General features: G+C 49.9%; 3 protein-coding genes across 7 annotated transcripts in view; 1 reads left to right on the forward strand and 2 right to left on the reverse strand.

Annotated features, from left to right (window-relative positions):
- Positions 1–22,944, forward strand: part of TSPEAR (thrombospondin type laminin G domain and EAR repeats) — a 216,278-nt gene that overhangs the window by 60,780 nt on the left and 132,554 nt on the right. The window lies entirely within an intron of this gene.
- Positions 3,133–4,324, reverse strand: LOC112620406 (keratin-associated protein 10-1-like). Of its 4 annotated transcripts, none has more exons than XM_025378945.1 (2): positions 3,987–4,324; positions 3,133–3,875 (listed from the first exon to the last, which is right to left on the reverse strand). In XM_025378945.1, exons 1-2 carry the CDS (start codon positions 4,305–4,307, stop codon positions 3,459–3,461), a joined length of 738 nt encoding a protein of 245 aa, XP_025234730.1. In that variant the 5' UTR covers positions 4,308–4,324; the 3' UTR covers positions 3,133–3,458. The 4 variants fall into 4 exon arrangements, with proteins under 4 accessions (XP_025234730.1, XP_025234733.1, XP_025234731.1 ...); XM_025378948.1 differs by having other exon boundaries at positions 3,133–3,749; positions 3,957–4,324; XM_025378946.1 differs by having other exon boundaries at positions 3,133–3,818; positions 3,945–4,324.
- On the reverse strand, positions 12,444–13,199 carry LOC112620411 (keratin-associated protein 10-3-like). Its single transcript, XM_025378957.1, has 2 exons — positions 12,870–13,199; positions 12,444–12,782 (listed from the first exon to the last, which is right to left on the reverse strand). Exons 1-2 carry the CDS (start codon positions 13,197–13,199, stop codon positions 12,444–12,446), a joined length of 669 nt encoding a protein of 222 aa, XP_025234742.1.

The raw sequence follows: 22,944 nt of genomic DNA on the forward strand, positions 1-22,944 counted from the left end.
CTCTCCACCCTTGTTGGGGGCTGGAGCTGGAGGGCACGTTGACATCTGGGGGCTGCTGTGACAGAGCCCCACGCCAGCCACGTGACATGGCAGAAGCTCACGTCTCACGGTTCCGGAGCACTGAAGTCCGAGGTGAAGGCATTAGTGGGGCTGGTTCCTTCTGCAGTGGTGAAGGAGAGTCTGTCCCAGTCTGGGGGATGACTCTGTCCTGTTTTCTGGGCCTGTTGCCTTCTTTGGTGTCCTTGGCTTGCAGGGACACTGCCCAATTTCTGCCTCCATCATTGCATGGCATTCTCCCTGTGCCCATTTGTGTGCAATTTTTGCCTTTTTATGAAAACAGAAGTGGTATTGGCTCAGGGTCCCCCCCGACGACTTCACTTCAACTTGACTACATCTGCAAAGATCCTGTTTCCACGTAAGGTCATGTTTACAGTATGAGGGATTAGCGTTAGCATCCAACATATACCCATATACCTTTTCTTTCTTTTTTTTTTTGGAGAGGATCTTGCTTGGTCACCCAGGCTGGAGTGCAGTGGTGCAATCACAGCTCACTGCAGCCTTGACCTCCCAGGCTCAAGCCGTCTTCCCACCAAAGTAGCTGGGACTGTAAGTGCACACCACCATGTTCAGCTAAATTTTAATATTTTTTAAAATTTTTTGTAGAGATGGGGTCTCCCAGTGTTGCCTGGGCTGCTCTCGAACTCCCGAGCTCAAGTGATCCTCCCTCCTCGGCCTCCCACAGTGCTGGGATGACAGGTATACACCACTGTGTCTGGACCAACATGTCTTTTTTTAAGGGGACAAGGGGACACTATTCAGCCCAGGAAAGGGGTCGGCGCAAAGCCGTGAGAGCAGTGCAGGCTCCTCTGTGTGTCCATGGGCTGTGGTTCCTTAGGAAGGAAGAGTTCACTGAGAATCCGCGTGGCTGGGTCTCTTCAGTACACAGCCCGAGCCCGCTGCACACACAGCAAGGCCCGGCGCTGGGCCTGAGGGTGGCCCAGCTCCCATCCAGGCATTGAGGCTATTGCAGAAGGAGGGAGGCCTGCGTGGGGGATGCCTGGGCTAATTCCAGGAATGGGAAGCCTGGCCCCAAAAACCAAGGGCTGCCCTGATAGAGCCAGCTTGGTCCCTGGGGCATGAGTGTGGGTCACACAGGAGAAAGGGTGTGGGCGTGTCCTGGGTGTGAGTGGGATTTGCCTGGAGGGGGTGCTGTCCTCCGTAGAAGGAGGCTGTTGGCACACGTGGGTACCGGGGGAGCCTTTTGGGAACCAAGAAATCAGCTAAGAGGAGCACTGGCCAGTGTACCCCTCCCGCTGAGAGGCCCATATCTAGAAACTTCTGTTACCAGGATGCCCTGTGTTGACAAGCATGTGAGGTCCAAGAGGACTCCTTAGAGGGCCCCCCTCCACAGACCGCTGCTCATCCCTCCTCCCAGGCCAGCAGCCTCGCACAGGGGCTGTGCTCTCACCCTTACAACTGGGCAAGGGCGCCTGCAGGCTGGAGGGTCCCTGATCACACCCTGACGAGCATGCGCTGGCCATGTCCTCGCCTTACAGACACCCTCCCCCTGTCCCCAGGGGCTGTCCAGCAGGCGGTGGAGAGGCTTTGTGGTTTCCTGTGGTTTCACGGGATGCCTTTGAAGGCAGCAACCGCCCCTGACTCAGTGGGTCCTGCATCTCGCTCACAGCCGGGAGGGGCACTCAGAGCTGTCGCTGCGCTGTGAATACCTTCACGCAGGTTCACAAGGGAGGGGGCCCGCTGCTGCCGTCCTACTCTGTCCTCTGCATCTGACACGGCAGCTTGACCGTGTGGGCTCAGACAGCTGCATGGACACACGGCCACCAGCAGACCTGCGTGTCAGCTGCCACACAGAGCACAGGGGCCCAGGTGTCACAAGCTGTGCCCCGCTGGGGCTGTCCCTGGCTTTCCCCTCAGGAGCCGTCGGGAGGCTCAGAGGCTCTCGTGCCCTGGAGGCCATGGCCCTGGGTGCGTCTGCCCGCTGGCTGCACAGCGGCTCAGCCTCAGCAATGTTGGTGCCCGCTGTGCCGACTCCCCTGTACCTTAGACTCCCCTGTACCTTTGGTTAATGGTGAGGTGGAAGTGTCTCCCCATCTTTTTTAACTCTTTGTGCTCTGAAGGGTCTATGAAGGCCTTTGTCCACTTATGTATGGGGATGACCATATTTTTCTTAATATTTGAATAGCAAGTAATGGACACGGGTGGAATAAACTTGCAAACTGAGAGATCTGTGAGTCATTGCAGGTTTAAATTCAGCTACTTTCTGGTTAAAGGTTCCATTAGGGTTTTTGTTCTGTCGCCTCTTCCCTGGGCCCTCCCAGCCTCCTGAGGAGGTGCTGACCTGGCTGGTCTCACTGGCGCCCTTTCCAGTCTGGCGCCCTTTTCTGGTCTCACTGGTGCCCTTTCCAGCCTCCTGAGGAGGTGCTGACCTGGCTGGTCTCACTGGCATCACTTTCCAGTGCTAGGGGTCCACTGAGACTATAGCCTTATTCTCTTCCACTGTCCTAAGGGTTCGTAGATAAGGTGTCTTTTTGCTCTGTGTCTCCTCACCCAGGCCTTAAACCCTGAGTAGGATGAGTGATGTCCAAGTGACCCCAGAACCCCTCTTGGGGCCCACGGAATTGATAGTGCTTCAGAGCACACAGGGTGGCCCTCAGGCTCTCGGGGCAGCCCTCTGTGTGGGCACCTTCTCCACGGCCCACACACCAGGAGGCCAGCATGGTGCCTGGGGCTCTCAGGTCCCAACTGAACGGGGTTTCTTCTTCTGCCCGACTCAGCTTTAGCTTGGACTGGCAGGGGACAGGTGTGGGCAGGTGGCACAAAGCTCACCAGAGGCGAGCCCGCTCAGCTCTGCTCCCCTCCCTGGCTCAGTTGGAAGCTTGTCCCCTGTGGGCAGGGCGTGGCTTCCCCTGTGGGCAGGGCGTGGCTTCGGCTGAAGGAAGGGTGTGGAGATGATCACATCTGCTTTCAAATCCTGCTGTCTCTCTCCGGTGTTTCATCTCGGAATGAGAGACATTGTCCTGTCTGCCTTCAACAGGACAGTGGTCCCACACCCCAAATTTGGAGTAGGCAAAGGGGCTCAGGGGAAGAGCAGAAAGTGCACACCAGCCCGTATTTCCTGACTCAAGAATTTATTGATTAGAGCAATTCTTTGTCACATTGGGTGCAAACAGCACATTTGGAGAAGGGGGTTCTAGAAGGCCACAGTCCACCTGCTGAGGGATTTGTGGGTTGTCTCTTCCCAGAGAGGGAGGAGGGAAGTGTGATGTGCTCAAAATCCCCTTCAGGCAGCAACTATGTGGCTACTGATGGAGCTGGTGCATTCTGAGGACTCCAGGGGCTCCTGAGACTGGAGAATCCTGCTTGGCGGCAAAGACATAGTCAGTAGATGAGCGAGGACTGAGCACTCAGCAGCTGGACTCCTGGCCTGAGCAGAGGGCTCAGCAGGCCGGGCGGGAGCACACAGGGCGGCAGAGGAGGGACACACAGGAGGCTGGGCAGCAGCAGCTGGGCTGGCAGGAGGAGGCGGGCGCACAGCAGGAGGAGACGGGCACGCAGCAGGCGGACCTGCACACGGGGCGGCAGATGAGGGACACGGAGGAGGAGGGTCTGCAGCAGGAGGTGGTACAGCAAGTTGGTTGGCAGCTAGACTGCTGGCAGCATGAAGTGGAAGCCCCAGAGCACACAGGCAGACAGCAGACGGACTTGCAGCAGACAGGCATGCAGCAGGCCTGCTGGCATGGGGAGGAGGTGCAGCAAGCTGGCTGGCAGCTAGACTGCTGGCAGCATGAAGAGGAATCCTCAGAGCAGGTGGGCACACAGCAGACAGGCTTGCAGCAGACGGGCACACAGCAGGCCTGCTGGCAGGAAGAAGAGGCACAGCAAGCTGGCTGGCAACTAGATTGCTGGCAGCATGAAGAAGCAGCCCCATAGCAGACGGGCACACAGCAGATGGGTTTGCAGCAGACAGGCTTGCAGCAGATGGGCACACAGCAGGATTGCTGGCAGGGGGAGGAGGTGCAGCAAGCCGGCTGGCAGCTAGACTGCTGGCAGCACGAGGGTGTGCAGGAGCTGGTGCAGCCTGATTGGCAGGGGCTGGGCTCACAGGCCGCCTGGCAGCAGGGGCTGGACACACGGCTCACTGGGGTGCAGACCAGGGTCAGGCAGGAGGCCGGGGTGTAGCAGCTGGGGGCACAACAAGGGGGCTCGCAGCAGCTCTCTGGGCAGTCGTCCACCTGCCAGGAGTCGGAGTAAGCGCTGGAGCAGACGGACATAGTGGACGCGGCCATGCTGGGGTGGGAGGAGGTGAGCTGGGGGAGGTGTGAGGGAGTGAGTGTGGGAGTGAGTGAGTGAGTGAGTGAGTGAGCTTCTCAGGGCTGTGGGGCTTTTAAATCCCTCCCTGGCGTGTGTTGTCCTGACAGGAGGCTCCAGAAGCTTCTCTTCCTTGTTGGTGTTTAGAGCTGGTGGCTGGAGATGCGTCATTCGTGCTGGTTTATCTCTTTGTTTTCCCCTCATTAAACTTGTGTGTATGTTGCAGGGCTCTGTTTCTTCACCAGTTTTTATTTTGGCCCCAGAAATGTGGTGGAAAATATTTCCAGAAAGCTTTCATTCAGTTGAGGTTTTAGAGATGAATGTTTCTCCAAAAGGAGCAATTCTGGTTCCACCTATCCTGTTTCTGGACTGATTAGATATATTTTATTACTTTTAGCATATTCAAACATAAACATGGAGAAAAATGTGCACTTCGTATGAAATAAAAATGGCACTGAGGATAAGAGGAAGCTGGCCAAGCATGGTTACTCATGCCTGTAATCCCAGCACTTTGGGAAGCTGAGGTGAGTGGATCGCAAGGTAGGAGTTTGAGACCAGCCTGGCCAGCATGGTGAAACCCTGTCTCTACTGAAAATACAAAAAATTAGCCAAGCATGGTGGAATGTGCCTGTAGTCCCAGTTACTCAGGAGGCTGAGGCAGGAGAATTGCTTGAACCCAGCAGGCGGAGGTTGCAGTGTGCTGAGATCACACCATTGCACTCCAGCCTGGGTGACAGAGTGAGACTCTTTCTCAAAAAAAAAAAAAAAAAAAAAAAAAAAAAAGGAAGCTAAGTGGCCCTCCCTTCAATCACTCACACCTTGTAAGGAGAATGCTCAGTGATTCAGAGATTCAGTATCAGGTGGATCCACACTTTATCTTTGTCTCTTTAGCTCTTCCATGCCATCCTCAGAGTCCTCTCTTTGTTTTATTTGAAGCTGCACTCTGTATTCTTTCAATTTTCATTTTGCCTTGGTGAAAGATCAAGTACTTTTTCATATATGGTGATTTTAGGACACACATTTTAAGATTCCTTGCTTGTCTGAAAATATGTCAACTTTATCCTCACATTTATAATGATAGTTTAGCTGGGTATAAAATTCTGGTTTTAAATTACTTTTCCTCAAAATGGTGAACAAATGTCACCATTTCTTTGTGATGTCCAGTGCTGCTGATGACAGTCTGATGCTGGTCATTTGTCATTTTTTCATTTGTCTCTCTCTTTCCTTAACTCTCTGGGAGCTTTTGGGTTTCTTTTTATTATTCTAAAATGTCATGTTTTTGTTTCTAGGCTTATGCATTATTTTACTTTCTGTGGTTAGACCTTATTGAGCCTTTCAATATAAAGACTCATCTCAGAAGTGTTTTTCCATTTTTAATAATAATTTCATCTTTCCTGGTCTCTCTTTTTATGACTTTTTATTTTCATCTAGTGATGAAAGAAATATGTTACCCATTCACTCTGATGATGTTATTTTGAGTTTTTAAATGTTTTTTTCCTTGTTTCATTGGACATCAGATAAAGTCTACCCATTGGTGGCAGTTCATTCAGCTTTCTGAATAAAAGACTATTTTATTCCAGTGCATTAGTGTCCTGCTCCAATTTACTCTCTAACCTGTTTCTGTTTCTTTTCTACAAATATATGAAAGACCCTACTGAGCCTCTCTTTATTGTTAAATAATTTTGATTTCTTTTTCTTTAATAACTCGTTAAATATCCTTTCAGTGATTATTAGTACGGACGTGTGAGAACTGTGTGCTTAATCCACTTTCTGGGACTGAAGGACTTGGTGCTGCTTTCAGGAGATGATAGGAAAGCCAGGAAGTCTAGGGTGACATCGTATTAGTGGGTGCACTACAGACACACACAGTGCATATGTGGTCTTTTTATGTCAGCCACAACATGAGGTGCAAGTGTGGAGCCCTGCACTCATTGGAGACATGACTTTTTGGATTATGGAACTTTCCACTGGGGGCCAGGAGGGCAGCTTCTGTGGACAGTCAAATGATCAAACCATTTCTTTTTTTTTTTTGAGACAGAGTCTTGCTCTGTCACCCCAGCTGGAGTACAGTGGCGCTATCTCAGCTCACTGCCAGCTCCGCCTCCTGGGTTCAAGCCATTCTCCTGCCTCAGCCTCCCGAGTAGCTGGGACTATAGGCGCCCGCCACCACGCCTGGCTAGTTTTTTGTATTTTTTAGTAGAGACAGGGTTTCACCGTGTTAGCCAGGATGGTCTCGATCTCCTGACCTCGTGATCCGCCCATCTCGGCCTCCCAAAGTCCTGGGATTACAGGCTTGAGCCACCGCACCTGGCTTTTTGCATTTTTAGTAGAGACAGGGTTTCGCCATGTTAGCCAGGATGGTCTCCATCTCCTGACCTTGTGATCACACCTGGGATTACAGGCGTGAGCCACCACTCCTGGCCCAAACCATTTCTTAAATCAAGCAGACACTCTGGGCGATCTGAGTGAGCTGAGTGGCAGGGATTAAATGGCCCTGGTTGGAGGAGGGAGGTGCCAGGAGGGTACGTGAGTCTGCAGGGCAGGGTGGCCCACAGCTGGGTCTTCTGCAAGTGACACACATTTGGATTCTTCTTTTCTAAAATGTAGTCTTTTGTTTTATTTGACTCCCTTTTGTCGTGGCTGGCTGCCCAGCACAATGCTGGAGACGCGATGACAGCAGCCTGCTGGTCTTGTTTCCAAAGTTAACAGAAGTGCCTCCCTCCGCACTAAGCCAATGTTTGCTAGTTTGTAGCACAGCCTTGGTCTCGCGCATGCAGTGTTTTCCTACTTTAGTTTATTGTGAATTTTGCCTCAGGCTTTTAAGGAAGGAATGAGTTTGTTCGTGTGTGTGTGTGTGTGTGTGTGTGTGTGTGTGTGTGTGTGTGTATTAATCTACTGAGAGTTCCAGTGGCTTTTCTGCTTCTATTTTATGAGTATAATGATACCCTTTGTAACTTGAGCTATCTAAGATAAACATTGCTTGATAATGGCTTATTATCCCTTTTTCCCCAGCTTTATTGAGATATCATCGACAAACAAGAATTATATAAATTCAAGGTGTACAGCATGACGTCTTGATCACACATTGTGTGATGATTACCAAGGTCAAGCTAATTAATATGTCCATCACCCCACATAGTTACCTTTATTTTGTGATGAGACATTTAAAATGGACTCTTAGAAGATTTCAGTGTTACTATGTTGCATTCTGTGTTACAGTCAACTGTCCTCGTGCTGCACAGGAGGTTTCCGGAACTGACTCATCCTGCACAGCTGAAGCTGTATCCTGCCATCAACATGTCCCCACTCCCTGCACCCCCAGCCCCTCGAACCCCCACTCTACTCTCTGCTTTGGTGAACTTGGCTTTTTTAGATTCCACATATAAGTGAGGTCTGCAGTATTTGTCTTTCTGTGGCCTGGGTCACTTCACCTAGCATAGTGTCTGCAGGTTCATCCGTGTTGCCACAGATGACAGGATCTCCCTCCTTTCTGTGGCTGAGTCGTATTCCGTCGTGCATATACACCACATTTTCTTTATCCACTCATCTGTTGATGGGCACTTAGGTTGCTTCCATATCTTGGCTGTTGTGAATAGTGCTGCAGTTAGCATGGCAGTGCAGGTATCTGAGATCTGGCTTTAATTTGTCTTGTATAAATACACAGAAGTGGGATTGCTCATCACATGGTAGTTCCATTTTTAATTTTTTGAGGAACTTCTGTACTACTTCCCATAATGGCTATACATAACGGCTTAGTTTGTTAATGTAGGCTCATAGAATCTCTTATATTATTTTTTTAAACGACATTGGTCTACAGTCCTATCTTTCTCACTGTTGCTCCTGATTTTGGCATCAGGGTGTCACCAGTCATACTAGAGGAATCCAGAGGACCTCTGGCTTCTTCTGATCTCTGGAATATTTCAAGTATCACAGAAAAGTCTTTATATTGAAGACTAATGGTATACACCTTTGAAACATCTGAGTCTGCCTTCTGAAGAATGACCTTTTTCAATACCACTTCCATATTTTCCTGGATATCATTGTATTAAATTTTTTGTTTTGTTACTCAGTGTAGGTAATTTATATTTTTTAGAACACAGTACATTTCATTTATATTTCCAAATTTTAGGATAAATATACCCATACTATTTTCTTATACTGAAAAAGGAAAATCTGAATCTGTGAGCATACTTCTTTTTCCTTCTTTCGGGTTTGCTTATTTTTATTAGACTATTTTATTTAGATTTTCATTGATGGACGTCTGTGGATTTTTGTGGAAGTTTGGAAAGAGGGGGTCATGTTTCTTCTTGTTGGGGATTGCTTAGTAAAAGTTTCAGAAAGCATCATGGGTGGTAAACTATCCAGATCCCTGTTGTTTAAGAACAGCCTTCCCACTGACACCTGCCACAGCAGAGTCTACGTGCAGAATTTCTTCCCTCCACCTTGGTAGAGGCTGGGCTACCAATGGGTGTCATATTTGCATAACTTTGATCTTCTTGTGAAGCCTTTCCTTTGTCTAGAACCTGGCACTATTGTCTCCTTCTTGTACTTCATTCATTTCACCAGACCCCTCCCCCAACACTGTCATCAGCTGTGTTCATCCCCTCGGTCCCATCTTCCTTTAGTTCAAGGAACTTTTATTTCCATATGGGTTTGATGATTTTCTTCCATTCTTGGATTTTCTCCCCACTGTGATCCTGGTGAGGATCACAGACCCTGGGTCTCCTGGGTTCTTCCCACTCAGATCTCAGGCTCTTCTTGGCTTTATCTCTGTCCTTCTGCATTGGGTTTGGGTCAATCTTTGCCTGAAATGGGGTCACTGTATCAGCAATTCTGCTTTCAGGGTCTATTATGCAGACCATCATTGAGTTTCATGTGTGTTTAGAGTGTCACACTTTCAGTCTCCTGGAACTTGGGGTGCTTTCTTTCCTCCTCTTTCTCCTCCTTTTTGGTAGCACCCTGTTCTTGTTTCATGTAGTGACAGCCTCTTTGTTTCCTCACATCTGCATCATCGTTTGTTCCGACTTTGCTTCTCTGTCATGCTGTGATTTCCTCACATGTCTGAGGACTCTTAGTTGTTGTTCACATTTTTAAGTGAGGGTCGAGATTGTTTGGCATTCATTGCTGAAAGGTTTTCTGCACATAGATACACATATTCTGCACCCAGAGCTGATGCTGGGGCTCTGATGAGGGGGGCCTTGTTCATCGCTGATTGGACATGGGGGCTCCAGTTTATCTTGGCATCCAGAGCTTCCTGGGGTGTGGCCTCTTCCTCTCCAGCTTGGGACCTAGGCTGGGAGTCTCCTGGGCCAGCCCCACCCTTCCTGGTTCTCCTGCTGGTTGCAGGGCAAGGAATGGCTCTTCTTCAGAACTCGACCTCTCAGTTAAAGACGACTGAGTGCCCACAGTCATCCTCATATAATGTTCCTTTGCTAGGGTCTCCGGGAAAACTCATTTGTCTTCAGAGTCCTTCTCCTGCCTTTCTTTCTGTTGGATTTAAAGTCAATAGAACCTGATCTTTTTGTCTTGCCTTTCCCAGAAAATCTTTACTGACCTGGTCTGTGGATGGCATGCCTCCGTTTTCTATCACTGCTCTGGCACCATTCATTTTTATTTGGATGAACGGGAGGTGGAGGCATTGGCCAGTGGCCATCCCAAACGGAGGGCTGAGGCTATTTGTTTTTAACACATTGACCGAGAGAAAATTCACAAGCCATGGAGTTCACCCACTGCAGGTGCACGGTCCATTGGTTTTTAGTAAATTCCCAGGGTTTCTCAGCCATCACCAATACGTAATTTTATAACATTCCCACTCCAAAAACCACACCCATAAGCAGTCTCCTCTCATGAGCCCCTCCCCCAGCCTTGGTCACCCACTTATCTACTTTCTTTCTCTGTAGATTTGCCTGTTCTGAGTCTTTCATACAAATAGAATCCCACTACATGTGGCCTCTCGCTGAGCATCATGCTTTCAAGGCTCATGCATGTTGTAGCCTGTGTCAGTATTTGATCCGTTTTCATGGCTGAATAATATTCCGCATGGGAATGGGCTGCGTTTTGCTTGTGTGGATAGGCTGTGTTTTGCTTGTCCATTCATCCTCTGATGGGCATTTGGGCTCTTTCCACTTCTTGGCTACTGTCAGTGGTGCTGTGTACATGGGTACACAAATCTGTGTGTGAATGTTTGTTTCATTCCTCTGAGGTAGATGCCTAGAACTAGACTGACAGGGTCACAGGGTCACACAGTGAGTGACATTTTGAGGATCTGTTTTCCAAGGTGCTTTCACTGGGGGTTGAAGCTCTGATGAGGCAGGAGAACACTGAATGGAGACCCAGAGCAGGGGTCAGAGCTGAGACCCCCCACAGCTCTGGTCACCAGGAGGTGTCCTCCCTGGGGATGGCCAGACAGGCTGGGTCCTTTTGGTGCCTCGGACAAGGGCAGGTGGGGGACAATGACAAATGTGGAGGAGGTCAGAGAGCCAGCCCTGAGCCCTCCTCCTGGCTCTCTGTTCTCACCTGAGGCCATCAGTGGGCACAGTGAGGTGGGGCTCAGACACGTATGTGTGGGGAGCTCCTCCCCAGGATGGCCCTGGAGCCCTAGGATGAAGTCTTGGCCCCACCAGCTACCTGGAGAACCAGGGCGGGAAGCAAACATCTCTGTCCCTGGAGGCCTTCATTTGTCCTTTCATGGGGACCTGGCTTTGCTTCCAAGGAGGTGGACAAGGCTGTGTCAGTTTGGCCTCCGGCCCGGGGAACGGCTGCTGCTGGGTGGTCTGTCCTGGGTGGTCTGCCTCGAGGGGAGTGAGGGAGGTGGCTGTGCTGACCACAGTGAGCTTTGTTGGGCAGGACTCCGGGAGGTCCCAGTGCTGGGGCTGGAGGCCTCTGGCATTGACATGCAAGGGTCATTTTCTGGAGCCGGACCTGGTCTCTCGAATGCACACAGCGACCCGGTGGAAAGAGTGTGGCGGCTCGTACCACTTGCCCAATGTGGCATCTGGGATGGAGGGTGGCAGGCAGAGCTAAGGGCTATTTGGGAGAGAGCTGGGAGGTTGGGGATGTGGGGACAGGGTCCTCGGGGTCAGAGTCCAGGACCACAGGATCAGGAGGGAACCAGGACCCTGAATCTCTAGGCGAGGCCGCATGGGGTAAGGGGGCTGCAGGCTTGGTTAGTGGGTGTCATGGTCCCTGCCCATCTGTGCTCTCGCCAGCGATGCCTGAGCAATGGGTATTCAAGAACCCCATGAAGAACCCCAGGCTTCTGGGCTCAAGTCCTGGGGGAGGGGCTATCCCACGTCTTACTGTGGAGGAGACGAGGGCTGCAGGGACGGGCACTGTGGTCCATAGCTGGTCTCCCCAGGGGTAACAGGACCGGTGAGGCTGCTGGGTGGAGCCAGGCCCTGGGTGGGCTACCCCAGTCCTGGGGGGCAGCCATGGAGCTGGGGAGGGTGAATGTGGCTCAGGGGCCCAGAGCTGCTGCCAGGGTCCACTTTGTCCCAAAACTCCTGGCCTTGGTTCCAGAGGCAGCTTCCCTAAGATGGGCTGGGGCGCCACGTGCTGGGGCTGGGGGCCCATGGGGCTAAGAGGGAGCCTGGCCTTCAGGGTTCACAGAGGCCAGCACCAGGTGCATTGCTTCCTGCCTCATCCCACGCCCCTCAGGGTCCACAGACAGGATCAAAGGTCGACAGAGACAGAGGCAGCTTTACTAGGACTCAGAGGGGTGCTGCCCAGGGTGGAACCAGGCCTGCTGGGGGTCAGGACTGTCCCTGCAGTCAGGGGTGGCATCACTTCCCACCTCACCCTGTGCCTCCCAGGGGTCCACAGACAGGACAGAGGTTGGTGTGAGACAGAGGCGGCTTTATTAGAACTCAGAGGGGCACTGCCCAGGGTGGAACCAGGCCTACTGGGGTCAGTTCTGCAGAACTTGGTTCTGGGGGAGCAGCTGGGGTCCCCCATACAGCCAGCATCTGGGAAGGACTGAGGGAGCATCCTGGTTCCTAAGACAAAGAGCCTGCCCCATACTCTCAGGGTGTCAATGCCAGAGAGGGAGGAGCTGGCTGGGCCCGCTGGGAGGTCAGCCCCAGCTGGGAAGGGACTCTGGATGACATTCAGCGCCGTCAGCAGCTGAACTTCTGGCCAGAGCAGAGACTGTAGCAGGCCGGGCGGGAGCACATGGGGCGGCAGAGGAGGGACACGCAGGAGGCCGGGTGGCAGCAGCTGGTCTGGCAGGAGGAGGCAGGGGCACAGCAGGAGGAGACGGGCACGCAGCAGGCAGACCTGCACACGGGGCGGCAGAGGAGGGACACGGAGGAGGAGGGTCTGCAGCAGGAGGTGGTGCAGCAAGCTGGCTGGCAGCTAGACTGCTGGCAGCATGAAGTGGAAGCCCCAGAGCAGATGGGCACACAGCAGAGGGATTTGCAGCAGACAGGTTTGGAGCAGATGGGCACACAGGAGGACTGCTGACACGGGGAGGAGGTGCAGCAAGCCGGCTGGCAGCTAGACTGCTGGCAGCATGAGGAGGAATCCTCAGAGCAGGTGGGCACGCAGCAGACGGGCTTGCAGCAGACAGGCACACAGCAGGCCTGCTGGCAGGGGGAGGAGGTGCAGCAAGCCGGCTGGCAGCTAGACTGCTGGCAGCATGAGGACGTGCAGGAGCTGGTGCAGCCTGATTGGCAGGGGCTGGGCTCACAGGCCGCCTGGCAGCAGGGGCTGGACACACAGCTCACTGGGGTGCAGACCAGGGTCAGGCAGGAGGCAGGGGCGCAGCAGCTGGGGGCGCAGCAGGGGGGCTCGAAGCAGCTCTCTGGGCAGTCGTCCACCTGCCAGGAGTCGGTGCAGGTGCTGGAGCAGACGGACATGGTGGACGCGGCCATGCTGGGGTGGGGAGGAGGTGAGCTGGGGGAGGTGTGAGTGAGTGAGTGTGTGAGTGAGTGTGTGTCTGAGCCTGTCGGCTGCTGGGGCTTTTATATGCCCAGGGCCTGTGTTTTCCTAGCAGGAGACTCAGCAACGCCCTCCCCTTCCGTGTTGGTGTTTGAAGCCGGGAGGACCCTCATTATTTCTGCTTCCCTTGCCGTAACTTGTCCTCACTCTGCTCCTAACACTCGGCTGGTCCTGGGCAGGGCCTGCACCCCTGGCTGAGCCTGTCCCCGGGAACACCAGGAGGGAGGGTGCGGCCTCTCTGGGGCTGACCTGGTGACTTCCACCTGGCAGGTCCCATGACTGTGCCCGGCGTGGGGCCCGGGGGATGCCCAGCCTCTGTCTGCAGGGACCTCACGGGGTGGGCTGGTGTGGCTGCAATCGGGAGAGCCAGGACGAGATGCCTGTATTGGGAAAAGGCGCTTGAGGACAGTGCTTCCTGGTGGGCTCTGGGATTTTCTGAGATCCTGATGTCTGCCAAGAGTAGGAGGAGAGGGAGGACCTCTCCTCCCCTGAGAAGGAAACAGAACATTCCAGCAAGGCCTCTGGACAGTCAAGTCATTAGGAGGACAAGGCTTGGGGACTGGCCTTTGGGTCTGGACTGCTGTCCCCTGGAGCCCTGGTCAGGTGTCCTGAGAGGGGCGGGTACAGGTCAGGGCCTGAGGGTGGGGAGGCGCCTCCACCTTGGAGAGGCAGGTGTGGAGTGAGGGTTGTGTGGTGAGTGGAGGACACTCGGGGTTGGCAAAGCTGTCCTATGCTCAGGAGGTCATCGGGCAGGGCTGGCCCTGACCCTGGGGCAGAGACCATCACAGGCAAGCTCCTCTGTCCCAGGCCCTGAGCCCAGCACAGCCTGAGGCTGGTTCTGACCAGGAACTACCAACATCTCCCAATGTCCTTCCAGCCTCTTCTGGATGAGAAAAGAGTCCGATGGGGACATAGTCAGCCGCACTGCCCAGACGCCTGGGAGCTTTACTGAAGACAAGAGCCTTACTCTGTGTTTGCACCTTGGCTGAAGCCACATGCCAAGAAATTGAAACGTGGTGCGAATTTGTGGTATCTGTAGGTGACATGATTGTACACCTAGGATCAGAGTGACTGTCCCAGGCCACGCTCACCGAAGGGCTAGATGAGAGACAAAGTCACTGCACCCAGCAGCCCCTACCTGTACCCCTGCCATGACAGTGTGAAAATACAATGGGAAAGGAAGCCCATCAGCCTGGCAGACCCAAGTATAAAATGCCCAGTGGGAATGTTAGAGGGTCAGATGTGAACGAAAGCATAAACCTTGACCAGAGCACCTACAACGTATGTCCCCTGGAAACCCGGCATGGTTGGGCACTGGAGACTGGTCCACGTGCCTCAGCTTAGCTCAGCATCCATGACATTCCTATCACAGCCCCGAAGGAATCGTTGGGTATACAAATGAAGATATGAACGGCCAGAAAGTACTTGCAATCTCCATGACAGATGGAAGATTAATGTGAAAATTTTAAAGTCCTTACCACTAAAACAGGATAAGATACAAAAGAATTGAATACAAGATTAAAAATTTTAAATTTCCAATAAGCCTTAATGAGATGAACAGCTAGTTGATCTCATTAATAACTAAAGTTTCTCAGATTTAAATACACACCTCCCACCTGTAAGAGCAAACAAGATTTAAAATGCTGATAGTATCCAGTACTGCGACGTTCAGGGCTTCATTCTTAGAAACCCTTGGCAGGTGTAATTTTATTTAAACTGTGATCAACCATAACATAAAATTTACCATTTTACCCATTTTAAAGTGTGCAATTCAGTGACATTTAGTGCAGCCACAATGTTGTGCAACCATCCCCACTACCTAGTTCCAGAACTATCTTCGCTCCAGAAGGAAACCCGTAGTATTAAGCAGCCACGCCCAGCCCCTGGCAACCACTGCTATTCTACTTGTCTCTATATGGATTTGCCTGTTTTGCACATTTCATATAGATGGAGTCATAGAATACGTGGTCTCTGTGTCTAGCTTCGTTCACTGAGCATGTTTTCAAGGTACACCTGTGTTGGGGTATGTTTCAGAATGCCATTCCTTTTTATGGCTGAATCGTATTCCATCATAATGACACCACATTTCATTTATCCGTTCATCTGCTGATGGACTTTTGGGTTCTTTTCAACTTTTGGCTACTGTGAATAGTGCTTCTATAAACATTTTTTTTTTTTTTTTTGAGACAGAGTCTCCCTCTGTCACCCAGGCTGGAGTGCAGTGGCACCATCTCAGCTCACTGCCACCTCCACCTCCTGGGTTCAAGCGATTCTCCTGCCTCAGCCTCCCAAGTAGCTGGGATTACAGGTGTGTACCACCATACCTGGCTAATTTTTTATATTTTTGGTAGAGGTGGGGTTTCACCATGTTGGCCAGGCTGGTCTTGAACTCCTGACCTCAAGTGATCCTCCCACCTCGGCCTCCTGAAGTGCTGGGATTACAGGCGTGAGCCACTGTGCCTGGCCCTATAAACATTCTTGTACACGTTTTTGTTTGAACACCTCTTTTGGAGTGGGAACTGATGAGTTGTATGGAATTCCATGTTTACATTTTGAGGACCTGTCAGACTGTTTTTCACAGCATTTGTACCATTTTATATTCTCACTAGCAATATATAAGCATTCCAGTTTCTCTTTGTCCTTGTCAACATCTGCTACCTTCTATTTGTTGGTGCATGTGTGTGTTAAATTATAACCACCTTAGTGGGTGTGAAGTATCAGTAGCATGTCATTGTGCTGTGGATTTACATTTCCCTAATGACCAATAACATTGGGCTTATTTTCCTGCATGTATTGGCCATTTGCATATCTTCCTTGGAGAAATGTCTATTACAGGACTTTGCCTATTTTTAAATTGGGTTGACTTTTTGTTGTTGATTTGTAAGAGTTCTTTATATATTCTGGATGTTAGCTCCTTATCAGAATTATGATTTACAAGCATGTTCTCCCCTTGTATGGGTTGTTTTGCTCTCTTCGTAGTGTCCTTTGATGCACAAAACTTTTTAATTTTGATGACATCCAATTTGTCTATTTTTCCTTTTGTTGCTTGAGCTTCTGGTGTCGTATCTAAAAAACCGTTGCCCAATATAAGGTCATGCATATTTACTCTTATGTTTCCTTCTAGGAGTTTTATGGCTTTATCTCATATATGTGGGGCTTTGATCCATTTTTAGTTAATTTGTTGGTGTGAGATATACTGCAACTTTATGATTTCGTGTGTAGATATCCAGTTGTCCCAGCACCATTAAAACAATTAGAGACAGGGTTGCTCTTTTGCCCAGGCTGGAGTGCAGTGGCACAGTCATAACTCACTGCAGCCTCAAACTCCTGGACTCAAGTGATCCTCCCACCTCAGTTTCCCAGGTAGCTGGGACTACAGGTGCACACCACCATACTTCGCTAATCAAAAAAAATTTTTTTTAGGGACCAGGGTCTTGCTGTGTTACCCAGGCTGGTCTCGAACTCTTGGCCTCAAACAATCCTCTCATCTCAACCTCCCGAGTAGTTGGGATTACAGGCATAAGCCATCATTTTATAACATTTATGTACCTAACATCAGTTATAAACATTTATGTACCTAACAATTATAAACATTTATGTACCTAACATCAGACCCCCAAAATATACCAAGCATAAATGGACAGAATTGAAGACAGAAATAGGCAATTGCAGCTCAACAATAATATTTGAAGACTTCAATAAGTCACTTCCACTGATTAAAAAAATTTTTTTTAAATAGAACTAGATCAAAGATCAATAAAAAAATAGAGAACTTGAAGAACACTATAAACAAGCTAGATCTAATATGGCCATATATAAAACACTGAACCCAACAACAGCAGAATACACATTCTTCCCGAATACACATTCTTCCCGAATACACATCCTTCCCGAATACACATTCTTCTCGAATACACATCCTTCCCGAATACACATTCTTCTCGAATACACATTCTTCTCGAATACACATTCTTCCCGAATACACATTCTTCTCAGTCCTCCAGATTAGACCATACGTTAGTCCAAAAAACAAGTCTCAATAAATTTAAAACTATTGAAATCATATAATGTATCTTCTCTGACCACAATGGAAATTAGAAATCAATAACAAAAGGAAAACTGGAAAATTCACAAATGTGTGGCAATTAAATAACACACACTTAAACAACCAGTTGATCAAAGAAGAAATCAAAAGAGAAGTTAGAAAATACTATGGGATAAATGACAGTGATTATATAACAAACCAAAACTTATGGGATACAGCAAAACAGTTTATGGAGGGAAATTTATAGCTATAAATGCTTATGTTAAAAAACAAGAAAGACCTCAATTCAGTAATCTCACTTCACACCTTAAGGAACCAGGAAAAGGAAGAGCAAACTAAACCCAAACCTAGAAGAAGGAAGAAAATAAAGATTATATGTAGAATAAAGGGAGCAAATAAAGAAATTGAGAATAGAAAAACAATAGAACCAATGAAGCCTAAAATTAGTTTTTTGAAAGCAACAATAAAATTTACAAACCTTTAACTAGACTAAGAAAAAAGAGAAGGCTCTAATTATTAAAATCAGAAATGAAAACGGGAACATCACTACTGACCTATATAAATAAAGAAGACTCTAAGAGAATATGTGAACAATTGTACACTAACACATAATATCAATAAAATTTATTCCATTTAAGCATGCTTAGTGATATTACATACATTCGTAATGTAGATAACCTAGATGTAATGGATAAATTCCTATTAACATACAAATTACCAAAACTGATACCTTTATTAGTGTTTTTTATTTCTTTTCTTCTTTTTCTTTTTGAGATGGAGTCTCACACTGTTGCCCGGGCTGGAGTGCAGTGGCACCATCTCGGCTCACTGCGACCTCTGCCTCCCAGGTTCAACTGATTCTCCTGCCTCAGCCTCCAAAGTAGCTGGGATTACAGGTGCCCACCACCACACTCGGCTACTTTTTTTTTGTATTTTTAGTAGAGATGGAGTTTCACTATGTTGGCCAGGCTGGTCTCGAACCCCTGACCTTGCAACCTGCCTACCTCAGCCTCCCAAAGTGCTGGGATTACAGGTGTGATCCACTGCACCCAGCCAGTTCTTTCTTTCTTTCTTTCTTTCTTTTTTTTTTTTTTTGAGATGGAGTCTCGCTCTGTCGCCCAGGCTGGAGTGCAGTGGGCGGATCTCAGCTCACTGCAAGCTCCGCCTCCCGGGTTCACGCCATTCTCCTGCCTCAGCCTCCTGAGTAGCTGGGACTACAGGCGCCCGCCACCAAGCTCAGCTAATTTTTTGTATTTTTAGTAGAGATGAGGTTTCACCATGTTAGCCAGGATGGTGTCAATCTCCTGACCTCGTGATCCACCCATCTTGGCCTCCCAAAGTGCTGGGATTACAGGCTTGAGCCACCATGCCCGGCCGACTCTTTATTTCTTAATATGGCTTCAAGTTACTGTCTAGTACCCTTTGATTTCATCCCGAGCTGTCATTTTTTGTAGGGCAGGCCTACTGGCAATGAACTCTCTCAATATTTATTTATTCAGAAGTGTCCTAATTTCTCCTTTAGTTTCGAAGAATCATTTCACTTGACATAGACTTCTTGGTGGACAGTGTTTTCTCTTTCAGTACTTTAAGTACAACATCCCATTGCCTTCTGTTCTTTATGGTTTTTGATGAAAAATTGGCTGTTAATCTTCTCTCTTCCTGCTCTCAAGATTCTCTTTTTGTCTTTGGCTTTCAGTAATTTAATTTTGTCTTTCTGTGTGGATCTTTTTGAATTTATTCTACTTGAAGCTCATGGAGCTTCTTGAATGTGTAGATTCATAAGTTTCATCATATTTGGAAAGTTTTTGGCCATTATTACTTCAAATATTTAAAAAAGTATTGTAGTAAAATACACACGAAATTTATCCCATTTTAAGTGTACCGTTCAGTGATATTAAACACATTCATAATGCAGTGCAGTCAGCACCACCATCTGGCCTCGAAACTTTCATCTTGGAAAACTGAAACTCTGTCCCCATCAAACACTAACTCCACATTCCTCCTCCCCACAAGCCCCTGGCAACCACCATTTTACTTTCTGTCTCTACCATTTTTCTTCAAATATTTTTGAGTGCTCCATTCTGTCTCTGCTCTTCTTCTGACCCTGCTGTTAAGTGTGCTGTTGGTATGTTTGATGTTGTCCTACAGGCCAGTTAAATTCTGTTCATTTTTAAAATTCTTTTGTTTCTGTTTGTTTTGAGATGGAGTCTCACTTTGTCATTCAGGCTGGAGTGCAGTGGCATGATCTTGGCTCACTGTAACCTCCGCTTCCCTAATTCAAGTGATTCTCCTGCCTCAGGCTCCCGAGTAGCTGAGATTACAGGCACCACACCCAGCTATTAATTAATTTATTTTATTTTTCTGTTTGCTGTTCTCAAACTCCCAACCTCAAACAATCTGCCTTCCTCAGCCTCCCAAAGTGCTGGGATTACAGGTGTGAACCATCATGCTCGGCCTCTTTTGGCTTTTATGCCCTTCAGACTGGAATATTTCACATGACCTATCCACCTGGTCTCTAATTTTTCCTTCTGTCTGCTCAAATCTGCTGTGGGGCTTCTCTAGCAAAATTTTCGTATCAGTTATACTTTTCAACTCCAGAAGTTCTATTTGATTCCTCTTTATAATCTCTCTCTTTATTGATATTCTCTCTTGGTTGAGATGTTGTTTTCTTCTCTTTGTTCTTTTGCCATGGTTTCCTTTAGCTCTTTGAGTATATTTAAGAGAGTTAATGGAAAGACTTTGTCTAGTAAATTCAATCCTGGGCTGCTTCAAGGACATTTTTTACTAATTGGCCTTTTTTTTTTTCTGTGAATGAACGATACATTCTTGCTTCTTTGCATGCCTCATAATTTTTGCTGAAAACTTGACATTTAGAATATTATAATTTGATAACTCTGGATGGCAGATTCTCTCTCTTTCCTGTGGTTTGTTGTTGCTGGTTGCATGGCTAGTAGTTTTTTGTTTTAAGTGACTTTCCTAAACTATTTTAGTAATGACTATACTCTTTGTCATGAAGGGGGTCACTATTCCATTTGCTTAGTGCGCAGATAGTAATTTGACAGAGTTTCTTAAACACCTGGAGTCAAAAGATGTTTTTTTCCCAGTCTTTGTAGCTGGGCTCTATGTGTTGGTTGGTCCACACTCTGAGCGCTCACCTGGGCGGTTTGTGACTCTGCCTTCCCCTTCACTTCCTGCCTTCCCCTTCACTTCCTGCCTTCCCCTTCACTTCCTGCTTACTCAGAGCCTGCAGTTCAGTCAGAGGTGAGCACTGAGAGCTTCTCAGGTCTTTTCTGTGCCCCATCATGGGCATGCATGGGGGTCTTGTAGACTCCCAAGAATATGTGGAATCTTCCAACACCCTTATTCCCCAAAGTGTCTAATTTCTCAGCTCTTCCTCCCAGGTTTTTTGGGGTGTCCATTGTTTTCCCAACAGATATCCTTTGCCCAGGTGGCAGTGACTGGTTCATTTACCTTTACATGTTCTGACCAAGCCTCTGGTAGCTGCTTCTCTGGCTGGAGGGAATCTGAGTTGGTAAAAGAAGGCAAGCCCTGTGTGTTAGTCCTTCTGGAAGCCATCACTACTGTGCTCCTCCCCTGCCTTGTTCTGTTAGATCTTTGGAGAAAAAATTATTTACCTTCACATTTAACTTCCCCAGGGCTTGTTCCCCCTCCGCCTACCACAGGATGCCCCTGCCCTCAGAACATGACTGGAAAGCCCCTCATCAAGGTCTCCAAGAACTCCCATTCCTAAATCCTGAGTTGGTTTCTATCACTGTGAGTGTGTGTACTCCGGACCCTGAAGCCCTAGGTCACTCTCCATACCACTCAGGAAGCCTGTGCAAGACGCTCCTGACCCCCTCGACAGCCCTGTGGCCCCCACTTTCCCTGCACCCATCCCTGTGTGGCCTGTCTCTTCCAGCACAGTTGCCTGGCCTGCGCTCCATCCCTGCCTTCCCCGTCTGGACGTAAGCCATGCTTCCTGCGGCGGGACCAGTGAGAATTCCCATTAGGAGCCAGGCACTGGGGACAACAGGACGCCTAAACAGGAACCATTTGGTGGGTGTCTGAGGTCTCTGGACAGCGTTGTTCAGTGGGTGAAGGGGCCCACGTGAGCAGAATTTCCCCGAGGGCCGTGTCCCTGTCCAAATGTCCATCCTTGCAGTTTATGGACAGGGAGTGCCTGCCCCAGCCAGGCGCCACTGGGGTCTTCAAGGCACAGGTGGCCTCACTGCCACCCTCACTCCTGCCTCAAGGGCCAAAGCCAGAGCCCCCTATTATGGGCTGACCTGTGATTCCCCCGAATTCACATGTTGAAGTCCTAAGTTAAAATTAGGTCCTATGGATGGGCCCTAATCCAATGACTGGTGTCCTCGTGAGAAGAGGAGATGAGGGCAGAGACACACACAGAGGGACAGCCCCATGAGGACACAGGGAGGAGACTGTGTCTTCAAGCCCAGGAGAGAGGCTTCGGGAACCAGCCCTGCCACACCTGGGCCTCGATTTCCAGCCCCAGGACTGTGAGGGACCCCATGTGTGTGGCTCGAGCCCCCAGACCGTGGACTTTGTCACAGCAGCCTGAGCTGATACATGCAGCCCCTCAGGTGTGGGGGTCCTTTGTGTCCACAGAGTATGGCCGAGGCCTCAAAACCCGACTGTGTTCTCCTAAGGCAAGAAGAGTGGGCAGTATTGCAGCCCCAGGTCACGGGGCAGGGGGCGTGGGTGAGGACTGGAGGGGACAGTGTGGCTCTGGCCGTCTGCCTGTCCCGTGGGAGGAGCTAAGAACCTGCCCAGGAGGCCTCCTTCTTGCTCTCTGGTCTGGACACATTCCCACACTGTTGTGGGACTCCTCTGTCATCGGCACCCTGAGACCTTTCTGTTCCCATGGGCCCTCCGCCCATCCAGCCCAGCACAGGGAGCTCTGGAGGCCACGTCTCTGTTCTCTGCTCTGCATCCCAGCGGCAAGCCCAGGGTTGGAGCAGGGGGCGTCCTGAGTGTCTGTGAGTGTGTGCAGGAGGCCAGGATGGCCGAGCTGTCTCCGAGTGGAACTCCTGAGCACCAAGGCAGCTGGAGCCCAAGCCTCCATACCCGCCCCCACTGCCCATCTCCCACCTCCCAGCACAACTGGAGCCTGCCAGCCCCTGGGATAGCCCCAACCCTTGCCATGGGAAGGAGCTGCTTCTACCCACGGTGAGTGGGACATTGGCCTGAGCCATGTAGTGTCTGTGGGATTCAGTCAGTGAGCAAAGCTTTTGGGCTCCACAGGACCTGGGAGGGGAGCCAGACAGCAGAACGTGCCACAAGGTGGACAGGAGCTTCCAGGTGTCACCCAAGAGCCCCCCACATCCCCCCAGCTGGAGATGTAAAGAGATCCACAGGGCCCAGCCCCCCAGAGCCAGGCCAGGCCCCACTCTGCCCCATCCCGCCCTGGGTGCGGACAGTCAGCACTGAGTCAGCTGGGGCTGCAGAGGCTTTATTGGTGCCCAGAGGCAGAGGGTGACACTCCTGGGTGCGAGACCTGGGTCAGGAGGGCCCATACCCGACCAGCAGAGGGTCGTGATCTGCAGCCAGGAAGCGCCATGAGGAGTAGTCAGGGCTCGCCCACCCTGGGGGAGGTCAGGGAGGAGCCAGTGAGC

The sequence above is a fragment of the Theropithecus gelada genome, chromosome 3 (genome assembly GCF_003255815.1).
Source record: "Theropithecus gelada isolate Dixy chromosome 3, Tgel_1.0, whole genome shotgun sequence".
Lineage (NCBI taxonomy): Eukaryota > Metazoa > Chordata > Mammalia > Primates > Cercopithecidae > Theropithecus > Theropithecus gelada.

Bases quoted from the DNA above. Each gene is read 5' to 3' on its own strand.
- LOC112620406 (XM_025378944.1), bottom strand. From the start codon at position 4,307: ATGGCCGCGTCCACTATGTCCGTCTGCTCCAGCGCTTACTCCGACTCC. The intron at 3,526-3,612 runs GTCCCTCATCTG...CTGCCAGCCCAG, and splicing joins TGCAGACCCTCCTCCTCCGT to CTGCTGCTGCCCAGCCTCCT.
- LOC112620411 (XM_025378957.1), bottom strand. From the start codon at position 13,199: ATGGCCGCGTCCACCATGTCCGTCTGCTCCAGCACCTGCACCGACTCC. The intron at 12,783-12,869 runs GTGCCCACCTGC...CCGTGTCAGCAG, and splicing joins GCTGCAAGCCCGTCTGCTGC to TCCTCCTGTGTGCCCATCTG.